This window comes from Acanthochromis polyacanthus, chromosome 20, assembly GCF_021347895.1.
Source record: "Acanthochromis polyacanthus isolate Apoly-LR-REF ecotype Palm Island chromosome 20, KAUST_Apoly_ChrSc, whole genome shotgun sequence".
NCBI lineage: Eukaryota > Metazoa > Chordata > Actinopteri > Pomacentridae > Acanthochromis > Acanthochromis polyacanthus.
The window spans coordinates 12,362,383-12,377,974 of record NC_067132.1 but is presented as its reverse complement, the minus strand read 5'-3'; the positions used below and the strand labels follow the sequence as shown (position 1 = coordinate 12,377,974).

General features: G+C 41.1%; 1 protein-coding gene across 12 annotated transcripts in view; it reads right to left on the bottom strand.

Annotated features, from left to right (window-relative positions):
- Positions 1–15,592, bottom strand: part of ntng1a (netrin g1a) — a 122,225-nt gene that overhangs the window by 62,349 nt on the left and 44,284 nt on the right. For all 12 annotated transcript variants that reach the window (XM_051940755.1, XM_051940746.1, XM_051940747.1 and 9 more), the window contains exon 3: positions 170–813. In XM_051940755.1, coding sequence (XP_051796715.1) covers positions 170–813 — 644 coding nt within the window. The remainder of the gene's footprint in view (positions 1–169; positions 814–15,592) is intronic.

Genomic DNA, 15,592 nt, shown 5'->3' with positions numbered 1-15,592 from the left:
TTTGTTTAAATTTATAGGAGGATTTAAGCCAAACTAATCATCAATTCATGGCATATACGATGGACATGAACATGTTGTAAGGGTATAGGGTAGGTGACCACTTTTCCTATTTGGGTATCCAGTATTAAATCCAGCACACAGCTGTCATTTTGATGGATTTATGTCTTACCTGCCCTGAACTTTGATGTCAGAAATGGCATAGAAGTATCTGGACAGGTTGTTCTCGTCTACCATCGTGGCTCCTGTGGCCGGCCGGAGCAGGCGGATTCTCAGGTCGGTAATGGTAAAGAAGTCCCTCAGGTTCTTGGTTGTGTCCAGCTGTCCATAAAGCGAAGCCATATTGTGGAGCCGGGGCCCAGCAAACAGCGCAAATCGGTCCTTGATCTCAAAGCGCACAGTTTTGTCATACTTCCACACATAGCCTCTTGAGTACTCCTCAGTGCAGATGATGTCCAGGAGGGTGTGCTGGGTCAGGTCCTGCACCGTCTTGGGCTCCATGGTGAAGGCGTCCAGGCAGTCAGTGGCATAGAACTGGTAGGGCTGCCAGGTTCGCCCGTAGTCTAGCGACTTTTCTAGGACCATCTGTTCGGGCCGGCCTGACTCAAAGGTGAGAACGATGTCGTCAGTCAGCTCAATGGTCTTGTTCCAAGATAGCGTGATGTTGACCAGGAGGGCCTTCGGGTACTTCTTCCAGGATGTGGACTGCCAGAAGGTCGTGGGGTTGCGGCCCTCGATGTCAAACATGAGCTCTGGTGGGTGGGCGAGCTCCTCAGTGCTGGCGTCACATTCATTATTACACATGTAAGGGTTCTCCTACATAGGGAGGAAGCAGAGGAAACAAACAGAGGCAGAACAGGAAAGTTAGCTATAGCATTAAATAACAAGAACAAATCATGACATTTTCAGGGTTGATCATTTAGAGAACTCTGTGCAAGGATGGCATCATTATGTCTCATATACCACCATGTCATTAGAAAAGAATTCAGGGATTTTTGAAGCTTTGCACTTTGCATGAAAGCCAAAACTGAATCTCGGTGATCGTTTCATGTGCATACACATGCTCTGCAGTGTGCATTATGAATATCTGAAGAAACTTAGCTTTACGTTACACATTTATCTTTTAAGAGTCTGCCAACATCTCTGTTAACTCTTGTCACTACAGCACCTTTTCCTGTCTCTGCTGCATTGCTACACCATGTAACTACAAATTTCATGTCATGCCATTCTCAGTCAGGAAAATAGGATGTCTAAGTTCCCTTTCTCACCAGTGTTGGAATCATTAGAAGAGTCTGCCCGGTGTGAACACAAATTCATTCGAGAAATTGTTTGATAAAATGAATAACTTTCAAAAGAGCAGCAGAAAGCAGCCTCTTTCAGCCTCTTTTGCTCTTCAAGTATGTGCAGTTACCTTGAACTACTCGTTCCAGATTGAATTGCTTCATTAACACATTATATTCACTCTGCAAAACATGCACCCAAATCTTTTTGAGGATTTAATTATTTTCATCAACTTCAATCTGAAAAGCAGATGCCTTTATTGTGTTTTTTTTGAGTTTCCTCACAAGCTTTAAATTCATCAAGCCCCTTGCTTGAGAGGTCTTTCCAAAAACATTTGTCCGATTTACCACAAATCATTACCAGGCAATGTTCTCTCTCCTTGCTCCCTGGGGGCTCGATCTCACTGTCAGGGGGAGGAGGCACTCCTCCAAGAGGACCTTTCAAGTGCTACAAGCTCCAATTTATCAGGACAAGATAATCCACTACTTGATTAGGTGGAAGATGTCACACTGTGTCCGTGTATATGTGTGTGTGTGTGTGTGTGTGTGTGTGTGTAGAAGTGAGTGTGGTGATGATGTGGTGAAGAAACAGGGACAGGAGCAGGCCACTGATGTAAGGCAGTCTAATGAAGCGATGAGGCAGAGATCGAGTAAGTTAGAGGGAGAAACAGCTCCATTCGGCTAATAAGCTTTGCAAGTTTTTTGTCGTCCTCCAAGGCAAGGTGACAATGAAACAGGGTTCTGTCAGGCCTTCTGACTGTTGGAGGGCCCCATTAATATCCTGTCTGGACCATCCCCTACAGGCTTCTCTCAGCACTGGACAGTGATAGCGGAGGAAGAAGGCAGACTGGCAGTGGAAAATTCCACTTGGGTTTTAGTATACCATCTCATGGTGGGAGGTTAGGTGTGCCATTAACTGCAGCATCTGGTGCACCGTGTATCCACAGACAGATGTGTAATAACTCATAGGCGACAGTTATGCGTGCTGAGGGGACGTGGGCAGTCTCTAAAAAATACACTTGGCAGGCAGGATGCTTAACTGTGTTGCTGTGGCTTGTTGGGAATGTGCATTCATTTAGGGGGGGGGGGGGGGGGGGGCTAAAATGATTATTTAGTGGCAGTGAAAGGCTCTGCTTTGATGCATGTATAGACCTGAGAGGAGAGAGAACATGTTTATTATTTGTTTATATCATACCATAATAACTGGACTACTTTCAGTAAGGTGCATTTTTTGATCAGGGTTTGCCTTTTCAAAAGATGCCCTTAGATGTTTTTACTTTTTTTTAGTATTGCTAAGACATTCATATTTTGATGAATACTTTGCCTTGAAATGAGGATTTCTGATACTGTGTTATTTCAAAGAGTAATTATGACCTGCCTCTCATATATATACAGATTTTGCTTTTATACATACTCAGTATAAATATGCTTCAATAGAAATGAATGTCCTCCATTCAAAACCTCAGTTAAGCACAGACATGTTCAGCAGAATTTAGTATCAAAAGCAAAAGCATTTAAAATATACAGTATATTGCATATGCTATCTTATTGGTTTGAGACAACATCCCACAATCCTGGCTTCTTTTCACTGGCTCCAGACTCATTTTAGAATTAATTTTAAGATTTTACTGATCACCTTTAAAGGACATCTAGGTCTGGCCCTGAGCAATAGCAGAAATGTGGACCCTAGATGAGCCACCTCGCAGCCTTAGATACTCAGCTGGGGCTCTTCTGGCTGTTTCAAAGTCATGGTTTCAATTTAAAGGTGATGTTTCAGCTTTGGGATGACCTGCCTGAGGAGATAAGGCTCCATTATTTCTTAAAACCATTTTGACCAACTTGCTTTTATGTAATGTCATTTTCTTACTGTTTATTAGAGTTTTAATTGCATCTATTAATTTATTTGTATTTGTTAATATCACAGGACAAAGCACAAGTACCACAAGACTGCAGTGAACTGCCCAGCAGGCTACAGTATGGCATTGTGAGTTTAAACAAACTGCCAAACACCTCTACTCCAAAACCCCAGCTGTAACTTATGTTTAGCCTGAAGAGTAAAAGGAAACAAACAGTTCTGCAGGCATCTTCGTGGAAGCAATTGAATCATCTCCGAGTTCAACCTATTTGTTCCTTTATGTCTAAAAAAGGCAGATCCAGTGGTCAGCTATTACTGTAACACCCACAGATACACACACAGGCTACACACACACACACACACACACACACACACACTGCTGTCCTCCCCAGCACATCTCTGTAATCAGACAAAGATGTATCCCTATCGATCCCTGTGGTCGAGCAGCTGAAAATCTGCTGCGTGTAGCACCTGGCAGCCCTGGCCAGTGGTCCAGCGATCCCCCGAACACACAGGTTAAAAACCTTTCATTACTGTCTCCACCGCTTCTCGCCTAACGACAAAATACTGCCTTTATGGAGATCAATAACCTCACCAGTCTGCCAGAGAAGAGCAAGGAGATAAAACGCTGAGTATACGGCCTCATGAAAATCAATGACAGATTTCTGTATTTTACTGTAGGGCACCATTGAGGCCTCCGCTAGCGAATTAATGGTTTGGCACATATTAAAACAATTGACAGCAGCCGGCATGACAACAGCACCATTTCTGTAATTACAAAAGATGTTTCTATTAATCCCAGTGTGATGATAAGTGGGCAGGATGGGGGGCAGCCAGCGCTGACTACAAAGCCAGCGCTGAGCTCGCTGGAGCGGATAGGTCACGCCAAATTGCCGCTAATAGAGATGCCGTCGTCCCACCCAAAACACACCGGCTTAATCCGATTATTAGTATTGTGATGCAGTGAGATAGTGTGGGAGAACAAGAGTGAGTGTGTGTGTGCAGGTGTGGGTGTTCATATACCAGCAAGTACACGGTTGTGGGTGGATTCCACAAATGATCAGGAAGCTGCTCTAAATTCCTTTGGCGTTGTCCCCATTATTGTCAAACTGTTCAGGCTAATTTAACCAACTGACTAGAGGAATAAAAATCAGCAGGGCTGCAACGTAGAGGATAATGAATTAGACTAATCTAATTCAGCTGCACTCTACAGACCAGCAGTATTTGTAGTGTTTAGGTCATGGAAAGTGTTTTTCTCTTGTTTTGCTATCCAAGGCTTTTAGACATGTTAGAGTAATTTGCTTGATGCACTCAGAGAGGTAACACTTGATATCAGTGGTGTGAAACAATTTAACTTTCAAACAAGGCACTATTTTGGCTGTTTACTGTGACCACGTAACTGCTGCAATTACAACAGTGAAGTTAAAAATATTCTCCTCTTGAATGAAATCAAAACAGGCTCCTGAGCATTATCCTTTTCAAAAAAGTTATTCTTTCCTTTATGCAAATTCTCACCTTTATGATGATTTATTGCTTGGCTCGTAGATGTGAATAAAAACTGTGCATTCCTGGGAAACATACCGTGCTGCATCATGCCCTTCGTACATGCATTTTCTCATTGTGACTCTACATACAAGACAAGAAGAGGTGTTTAACGTTTATTTAAAAAAAGGAATTTTTGTCCTGTGGTTATTTTATTTGCAGTGGCATACAGAGGCTGCAGTTTGGGCCCATGACGAGCAGAGGACACACATACACAAAAGAAGGGAAGAGCAGATAAGTTTGTGAGGTTTTGACTGGGTCTAGTTTTAAAATAAGATATGACCATGGCGGCTGACAGCCTTGGCGCGGCCACACAGTGACCACTGATGGAGGATGGGACTTGGGGGAATATAAATTTACTAACTGCAGACAAGCCATCTAGATAGATGTGCTCACACCAATCAAACCAATCCGCTTGTGTGACAGATGTCTTGGACTTGGAACCCAGATAGCAAATTGAATCCACACTCCATTTTCTACCTTACCCTCTTGTCTTCTGCCTCCAGCTCTTTGTTTCTTGTTCTAACACATTTCATTTCAAAAGTGATCACCATCTAAGAGAAATAAATTAGTTTTAACATGTGATTTGATCTTGTTCTTTTACTTGAAACCCTCTTTTTTTTTTTTTTTTTTTTTTAAAAAGGAGGTTCTTTAAAGGATTGACACGGAGAAGAACAAACACTTTGATTTAAACAACAAGTTTTTTATAGCTACTCTATTTATAAAGACATTTCTATCCACTCCACAGACTTCCTGCCAGAAAACGCTGGAGCAGGACCTGTAGTGCAATTTGGATAAAAGAGCTCTGAGATCAGGATTCTGAGCGTCAAAGTGCTTGAAATCAATACTGGCCCTTTTCGCAGCTTAACTACATCATGTAAGTTTTATTATTCTGTCAATATAAAACAAGAGGCAAAGTGAAAATTAATTAAAGCTAAAAACTATTTTGAACAGTCTGACCAACGCTCATGTAATTGCTGTGAGATTTACATTGAGCTTCAATGGCTCCCACAGATGGAAATATGTCAAATGTGGTTAGTTATTTATGATAGAACACACCAGTCCAGTTTTTATAGCACAAAAAAAGAAGAAACGCCTGTTCTCATCTCTGACAAACAAGAAAAACTGTGTTTAGAATGTCATCACAGCACTAGGATGCTAAGTATTTAACCCGGTGTTTGATATTTACAATGATTTTTACATTTAACAAATATGATAGTCACTAGGTGCAACTCCAGTCCTACATTTTGTACATTATGTCCCCTACAGTGACAGTGAGATTGTCATTACAACATATAATCAGTTGTCAATTATTTCTGTGTCAAGCGTGGCTACTGTTAAATGAAGCGAAACCATTTTTAGTCCATGCACCGTCTATGAAAGCTGTTCTATAAAAAAGAAAAAAAGACGCTTTCTCTGCCACTAATACTGCTCCGTCTTGCTTAAGATATTTCATCAGATAAAGTTAATTCATTTGCATAATGCCAGCACTTAATTAAATGACTTCCTAAGAGTCACTTAGAGCAATATTTTGGTCAGTACAGACTATATTATCGAATAAACTCCCAACTACAAAGCTTCACTTAACAATCATGCAGCGGTCTGAATACTGTGGGACAGACATTACAAATCATGTGAGGGCGGGATACGTGTTTAGGCACACAATGCTGCAGCCGGCAGACCAATATCCATCCAACAAAAGCATATATACAATCCTTACTTCAGTGTCCTGGTAACACAAGAGATAGACTAAGATAGATGGAGAGCGATTAGAGGAGTTCATCAGAAAACACACAACACCACAGCTCAGGAACTCCTGCTTGGTTCCTCGTCACACATTCCAACCTCCACAAAACACTTCACTAATGACCACTTGAAAACATTTTAAAGTCATGCTTTTAGCCATCCTCCCTCTCTTTGCATCTAATTGTTGTATTCTGCCACAGAGAAAAAAAAACCATCAAGATTGAAGACAACCCGCTGCACATTGCTGTCCATAAATCATCACAACAATGTTATTAAAAGACAATATTGGTTAAAATAATGGAATATAAACACTATCTCAGGACACTAAGATCTTATCGGTTCACTTTTCAATCCATCCATTCATTGCTCTGCATATCCTGTCCAAGGTCGAGTGGAAACGGTGACCATTACTGGCTAAGATACTGTCTATCATTCATCCTGGATCCGCCGTCTCGTACAGGGCTGACTATAATAAATCATCATTTCAGCGATGATCTGACAATAAACCTAAATTACTGCTGAGCAAAAAACACCACATGCAGTATATTTAAAGCTCAGCATCACATGGAGTCACAAAGCAGGTAACCACTGTCATTTCTGTTTGCTGAACTTCTGTTACAACTTTGTCCCACGTGTGTGAACATTTCATTGCATCAGCAGAGCAGAATTTCTTCCACCTTCTCCTCAGAAACGCATCATCTCTCTCTCTCTGATTTTTTTTTTTAAAATCTATCCATTTCTCTTCCATGTTTCTACCTCTCTATGCTCTGCAAGGTGTGTGAATGTGTGTATATGTGCATGTGTGGAAGACGGTAGGGGGGTTGTGGGTTAAAGCTATCCCTGATGTATTAATGAGACCTTGTGTTCCACAATAGATTTCTTCACCCCGACCCAGGGGCTTGATTGAAGCAGTGCTCTCTCAATTTCAAAACCCCTCTCTCTCTCTCTCTTTCTCTCACTCTCCAGTCATGCCAACAACCTTACTGGATCCCACCTCCCCATCTCCCTCTCCCTCTCCCATGGTGATGGGTGGTGCAGACAGAAAGAGGAGCTTAACCTGGACGTGGAATGAATATTGGATGCCAGTGTGACAGATTACAGTGGTAATAGACACCCAGGCCAAATCCTCACAAGGATTACAATCATATTTTCAAATGGCTCAGGGTCGGCCGGAGGTCGTCCAGCCTGGACCGTGGTCAACAAGGCAAAGGGGGCCCTGACACACACTCGCTCACACTCCCCAAAACACATCCTCCTGCCAACTGTGTGAGAGCTCAGGCCTGGTTTTAGCATGCATGCTCACAGGTTTTATGACGGCCTTTTAATAAAACAAACACATTTTCCCAGTGCTTAAAATGATATGATAATTGAATGGTGAAATAAACAGGGGAAAGATGAAGGTTTTAAACTGTAAAACATTCATGAAATACATGTGAAATGCTCAGCCTTAGTGATGTTATAATGATGCAACATGATCCTTGGGGTTTGTAATAGCATATCAAAGCAATAACAGTTTGAGAAACATGCAGATTTGTTGTCTTTATGGGCTTATATGGGGAGGTCAATACTACTTGCACATCCTAAATATGTAACTAAAGCCAGCAATTGATTAGCTTAATGAAACATAAAAATGGAAACCGGCACTGCCAACCTAATGAAATCTACCCACCTGCTCCTTTACATGTACATTACCAATCAAAGGTTCTCATTAAATCGTTTTTCTTATTTTCATGACTATTTACATTGTAGATTCTCACTGAATGTGACTGGTTCTTGTCATAATATGGATTCTAACTGTTGTCAAATAGGACTGTCAACTGTGTACCAACCTGAATTCGGCACAACACAACTGATGATTCCAATCCTATTAAGAAGGCAAGAAATTCCACAATTTAACCTTGACCAGGCACACCGGTGGAGTGAGAGCTCATGGATAGAATGTCAAGAGTGCGCAAAGAGTAATCAAAGCAAAGGGTGGCTATTTTGAATAATCTAAAATATAACACATGCTTTGGCTTATTTCACACTGTTTTGTTTACTACATAATTCCATATGTGTTCATTCATAGTTTTGATGCCTTCAGCGAGAATCTACATTGTAAACAGTAATGAAAATAAAGATTAAATAAGAGTCCAAACTTTTGACTGGTAGTATAACTGACTATAGTCATAAAACTAGAAATATAATCAGAAAAAATAATGAAATAAAAGTTTTATCAGCAAAGTTGGTCTCAGCATGACATTTGTTGTAACTGCACACACAAATACAAATTACAGGAGCACTGGTGCTCTGCCAAAACGCCGCAGCTTGAAGTGGACTGTCGACCAGCAGCTCAAAGGATCCAACAGATGAAATATGCTGGTTTGTAGCACTACTGGGGGAAATCCAACGGTGATCTAAAGCAGTGACCTGCACCGTTCAGCCATCTTAAGCACCTCAGTGTGGGCTGTCCGGTCGATTGAGGAGAGGTTATGAGGTGAGACGGTGTGTAAATGTCCTCGTGTTGCGTTCAGAGCGATCGCTGGCAGCGATTTAGAAGATTCATGAGCCTTAAAACAATAGCAGGGAAAGCCTTCAGCACGCAGCCTCTGCACATTCAGCGGATATAAAAACAATTTTATATTCCATTATCTTTTATATGGCAATGTGGGCCCCACCGGGTGCCACTGCGATATGGTTTGGAGGACAGGGCGATATCCCTCGTTGAAGAGATGGTATATTTGTGAGAGCGAGGTAAGTACACCCATCAAGAGCAACAGACGAGGGTTGTTTGATGGCTGTAAGTGCACCTTTAACACAGATAAACTGTTTAGATTACTTTTCACACAGCCATGTCCACATCGAGCTGTTGCAGATAGCTCAGAATGTGGATATAAGTTTAATTAACTGTAAGTTCTTTCTTTCTTTTCCCTATTATGTAGAAAAATATACGGTATTTCCTCCCAACATAGCTAACAATAATGACATATCTGTGAGGAGTATTTAAGGACGATCCGGTGGTGGTGGCTGTGTGCTACAGTGCAAAAAAGAAGAAGTTTCATTTCAAATCAAGGGCTAATTCTTTATTTAAATCTACAAAAGAGAAGTGGAACATTATTAATTTACAAGTAACTGAACCAAAACTTTTCAAACTTTTCTGTTTAAGTGCTGTCTGGTGTGGTCACAGACATTATAGATAATGCATTATGGGTTATATAAAACTGTGACTCAGACAGTAAGAACTCCACTGCTCCACTTCCGTGTGTACAGTAGACTTGGGATTTTGTAGTTTCACAAACAAAATACGCTGTAGGTCCTGCCCGCATCAAATCAGGAATGGATCAGTGTTATTTTCCACCGCTTCCGAGACAAGTGTCATTCATCTTTTATTAAGATGACATTTCTGCAGCGCACTAATACACTGGGGCATGATCGATCTGCTGGCTGCTGCAGTGCTACATCTCTCAATCAAACTGTCCTGTCAGATAAAATGAAGACTTGGGAATTTTTCACTATATATTAGGAACTGAAAACAAGACTAGCCTGCAGACATGATCACCCCTTATCTTTTAGCTGAGAAATCCCTCAGGGGTTGACATCTAGAAGCTGAGGCTACATCAAACTCTCACTCGCACTCCATCCCCCATCGCCGCTCCTTTCTCTATGGCCATCTCTCAATCCGCTGGTATTTTTAATGGTATAATAGCACTACATATCCTACATAGAAGCCCTCTAGAGAGACATGGATCACTGTCACCTTGACCAAGCTAAGAGCATAACCCTCGCGCAGGGAGCTGCCCTGGCTTCTTCCCCATGGATGCAAACCCCAACCTGCCTGCAACAATAAGCCTACTTTACAAATTAGTGCTAGATCATTGGTTTTCCTGACGCCAGAGGGGAAAAAGTTGAAACCACAAAGGAATATATAACGAAGCGCAAGGTCGATAATTATTGTTGGTATGGCAAAGCAAAGCGTGAGATTTTTGATTTCTACAGCGACTCAGCCTCTGCAGCCAGTCAATACTTTGATAAATGTAAATGCGTAAAATGTTACCATGAAATTTTAAAATAACAGAATATAACAAGATCTTTGTGAGCCACACATACCAACTCTGCATAAGATAAAACAATATTTTCATCCTAATGGCAAAATGTAGCAAGAAACAGAATGTCTTTAGCTGGAATACACTTGTAACCAGCGAGTTAAATATACACACACACGCCACTCCGGTGCCTCATGTGCGCAATGCAGCCAATTCAATTAACTGGCGCACCGAGACAGGAAATAAAAACCTCATGGAGGCTCTGATCTTCCTCCACTACCGCTGCTGTGGCATTCCTGCTCATTCCCTGGTCGAGGTGTGTTGTGTCGCGTGGGCTGTAGCATAACGCTGCTGCTTTGTTTGCTCATTTAGGCTGCTAAGTTTTAAACACATTTCAGACCAATGCTGCTGTGTGCGCCCCTGCTGTGGTGTTGAGTATGCCCTCAGAAATGGCTTAAAGGTAAAGAGGCTGGTGCGGAAGTTTCCCGCTGTATTTATTCACTGTGTAATTGTGCAATATTCCCTGCCAAAGCTCTGACTGTGGGAGTGTTTGCGCAAACAAGGTGCCCTCTTGAAGTTACGGGTTGACTTCATACTCTTACAGAACTTGTGAAAAGCGTAAGGTAAAATTCGTACGCTCTTTTAGTGAAGAGACTGACGCTACTGCTTTGTTTTGCAGACTTAATCATGAATGCTTTTCACACATCTTCAGTGTCATTCATTTTATGGAAATGCTAACTTGGGTGTTAGCACAAAATAATTTTATTCTTATAGTATCATATTTTCATTTGCTTTCATTCAATCTACCTCTACGAATATGGCAAGTCTTTGTTTTTACTTACTACAGTGTCAAATGGTTTTTAGTATATACTCAGTATGACCTCTCCCTTTTGCAAACAGCTACAGTTACGGAAGGACAAAGGAAGGACTTTTTTTTTTTTTTTTTAAACGGACTGACCAAAAATAGTAATTATTCAGTCAACAATTACTGTTCTTTTCAACTCCATGTTTGTGTTTGCCTTTACTGATCTTATCAATGGTGCTATGAATGGCAGTACTGTCAGTCCAACCCTTTAGTCCAGACTGAAACATCTCTACCAGGGCTGAATGATGTACCATAACATCTTTTACAGGTATTTGTGGTCCCCAGAAGATGACTACCTGACTTTTCTAGCATCTTTCTATGGTTTACAGATGATGGCTTTGGTGAGACTTCTGATTTCTCTCTATGTGGTTTTAAAATGGCTAAACAGAAAAAAAATACTGAATGAATTGTCATAAAGTTTGGCACAGACATTAATGTATTCCTTAGGATAACCTTAGTGATAATTTTCCATCCAGCACCATCATCAGGTGAAATTTACAATTCACACTTTGTGTTTAGTGCTAATTTGAAAGTACAGTTTCTTAGTAGTAGTTTTGCCAGTACTTACTATTGCTAGTTTTTCCTTTTCTGGAATAGAACTGATCTCCACACTTCTTTGTCAACAGTCTGGCTCCACCTCATTGTCATTCTTGTTTTTATTTCCCCCAAAAGCAGCGATGGTGTCACTGCAAAAATAGTGTAGTGGGAATTTATTTTAGTGGAACATGTTGGAAAAACAAAACTTTTTCCATAACCGTTGGGCAAACATGCTAGAGTGTCACTGCTTGACGGCAAATGTTGTAAACATTCTTTGTAGATCCTTAAAACCATTCACTGAAAGATCCAGGCCTGTCTTAATAATTGATTTAAGCCTGTGTCAAAACTTGTCAAAGTGTAGAATGCTGGCTTGGAGGTTGTTGTGAGGACTATACCCACATTCTACATCCGGTGAGTGACATGTTTTTTCAGGTTACACTCATTCACAGCAAGTGTTACGGAGACTTTCAGGCAAATGGAGAAATGTGTAGAGAAAGATACTCTTTTTTTTTTTAAAGTTCTAAACCATGCAAAACTTAGCAGTGATGAAAATAAATGCTGTCAGGAGAAATAGTTTTACATCCAGCCTGCTGCCAATAAAGAATAAGCAGAGCAGCGGAGTGCCCGTCATGTGATTTTTGCTCTGAAAGCTCTTTACATTATCGCAGTTCACGCCGAGTGAAGTCTTCTCAATCAAGCTCTCATCATCAAGCTTCACCCCTCATTAGTGGCTCTACAGAGCACTAGGAAAACGTCAGGGATCTATTCGTGATAATGAGGGCCACTGTGACTTGGTCAGCAGCGGCCAGAACGGGGGGTAAATTTAGAAGCTTATAATTATCTCAAAAGGGCTCTTTCAGTTTCACAAGATTTCTATTTTCTTTATTCCAGTCTTTAGGGTCTCTAATTTTATTCATTTCTTAAAAGTCTGAGCTTTTAAAAGGAAGATTAAAATCAATAGTGTGGTAAAGCTCAGCATTCCCGGAGTGGATATTTAACGGTGGAGAGCGTAGTTGGGATGCAGCTCCAGGCCTCTCTGTCAGATCACTGAAGGTCTATTTAGTCATTCTACAGGGAGACTTTCTTCTTTTTCTTTTCCCCTTTATTCTTCTTTTTCTGTCTCCTTCCCTCCCCGCCATTTTTTTTCTTACCACTGAATCTGAGAAAATGATTGGCAGATGACTCCTGGGAAAAAGAGCTTGGGCCTTTTCCTCTCTCACAGCTCTGAGGATCATGACACTCAAACACACTGACAGGCAAAGTGGCTGCACGCACACACACACACACACACTCTCACGCACACACATGGGGCTCTTTTTAAAGGCAAGTCACACAGAACACTGAGGCAAAAATAGGGACACACACAAACACACACAGGGATCGACTTGGCACTATTCCTACGATCTTTGACAGCTTAGTATATTTACAAAAAGGAAAGAAAGCCTTAAATTTGGCCAGGAATGGCCTTTTCAGATATCTTACTTAAAAATTCAACATTTAAAAAAGCTCAATAATACAGTATTATGGGCATTTGCAACAACACATGAGGGCAGCGCCTCTTTGCCATCACTGCTTTCAACATTCGCCAGGGACTTTTCCTTTAAATGTGCGATCAGTGCAACAGGATGACAAGTTCCTACTTCAGAGCTGCTGGAAAACATTTAAGAAGTGCCACTACTGAAAAGGAAGCCATCACAAATCGCAGGAATAACAAATCAAATATACTGAAATGTGGAATTCTCCAGCATCATACATCATAAATCAAGGTTTGAGAATTCTTCAATACCGCCAGCAACAACGCAAGAAGATGCACTTGATACATCGGTTCTCTGAAAACTTGTTGCACTCCTTCCCTTCTCTGCCTGCTAGGAGCTAAACAAAGGCAGCAGTCCATAAAATGAAAACCAGAGGAGGATTCTCATAGTGCGCAGCCAGCAACAACGAAGCACAAGTGGATCCACTTGATTCCACGACAATAACTTCAAGCATCTGCCGTCACTGTAATCACAGGCCTCAAAAAGGAGTCAAGGGTGCTTTGCCAGCTGATTGTCTGTGGCCTCCTGATGAGCCGCCATTATAAAAGATGAGAGAGAAGCCACAGTGGGAGGAGGGTGGGAGGGCTAAGAAAAAAAAATAGAGAAAAGGAAATCAAAAACTTTAACAGGGCCACAGGGAAATACTACACTAATCAACTCCACTCTGCTGAAATTATAGATGAATTAAGCTCTCTACTAGTGATTAATTAAACCAAGAGATTCAAACTAATGAGACCACACAGAGCAACGTGTGTGTGTGAGTGTGTGTGTGTGCTGAGGGGGTGGCCTGTAAAATTTCTTGTGTACATTTCTGGCACCAAAAACTGCAGCAACACACCGGTTTCAGGCTGCAACCCACTTTAAAGAGGGATTAGATGCAGTGGTTGATCTTGTGATCGCTGCACACAAGCTGAGCTCATTAAGTAGCCAAAAAATAGGCTTAAAATAGCCGCGATAAAGGGATATCTGCACACGCTCTTTGGTTTTCATATTTTAATGTTCTCCGAGTGTAAACAGAAAGTTTCTCCTCCCTCAAGTAAACTGCATTTTAATGGCAGACTTGACGTAAATGTAAATATTTAATGTTCATATTGCAACGGACTCCTCGGGCGGTTGGTCATGACGGGAGCAGCAGGTGTTCGTGTGTTGTGATGAAAGCGGTTTGAGGGTGTTGCTGTCTGCTGCAGGGGGCAGAGAAACAAAAAGGAGCAAATATTTTATGGACTTTCATGTGGAAGCTTTCATGCTCATTTTATTTCATGTATTCTATAGTGTAAATTTACATATAGGGCTGTAATGCAGTGCTACTAGCTGTGTACTGGAATTAGCCTTAAAAAAAAGGTAAATGAAAAAGAAAATAAAGTCTATAATGGCTATTTTGCATTGACTTTTGAGCTAATTATCAGATCTGACATTCTGCATAGCTCAGATATTCCTGATAAAACAGATTAATTTTTATCTTGATGCTCCTACCTCTCTCCAAGCCCCGCCCACACCACTATCTGATTGGTTACACTTCACGAGAATCAGCCAATCAACAGTGAAGAATAAATGTTGAAAAGCTCCCTTTTCTAAATGAACTGTGTAAAACATTTTTTAAAAGGCCTTTCCCTAATGTTTTGTGGGAGTCTGTGTACTTCTAAATTCTGACACAGATTTGAATTTTTACTGGAATTGGTCTCATTGATTTCTACAAACTGGTATCAATATCAGCAGTGAAAAAGCAACATGAGTCAACCCCTATTTCTGAGACAGCCCAGCGCTTCAACTTTCTAATTTACTGCAAAGTCTCTACAATATGGGATTGTGAGGTAACACCTGTGCAACATGAGTCAAGCTCATACCTGCAGTGTCCAACAAATCTGGAGGAAATGCAAGAAAAGTGGTGAACGTCACACAACTTAAAGCAATTTATAACTCTGTGCTGTTGGTTTCTATTTAACAATAACACTAAAATAATATTTACTGCTTGTATTTGTTCATATCTAAATAACATAATCCTTTATAAATCTGAAAATTAAAACTGAAAGCGGACTAGTATTTCATTAGAAGCTGTATTCATGGAGCTTCCACTAATGGCCTTTTCCTTTCCTTACAGTATGAGTGAAATGCATGCAGCTTCTCCGCTAATGAGCTGCGTCTCTGATTGGCAGCCCTACAAGGGGAGAGTCACACTAAGTTAGAACTGATTGGTAGACTTAGACGGGTCTGCT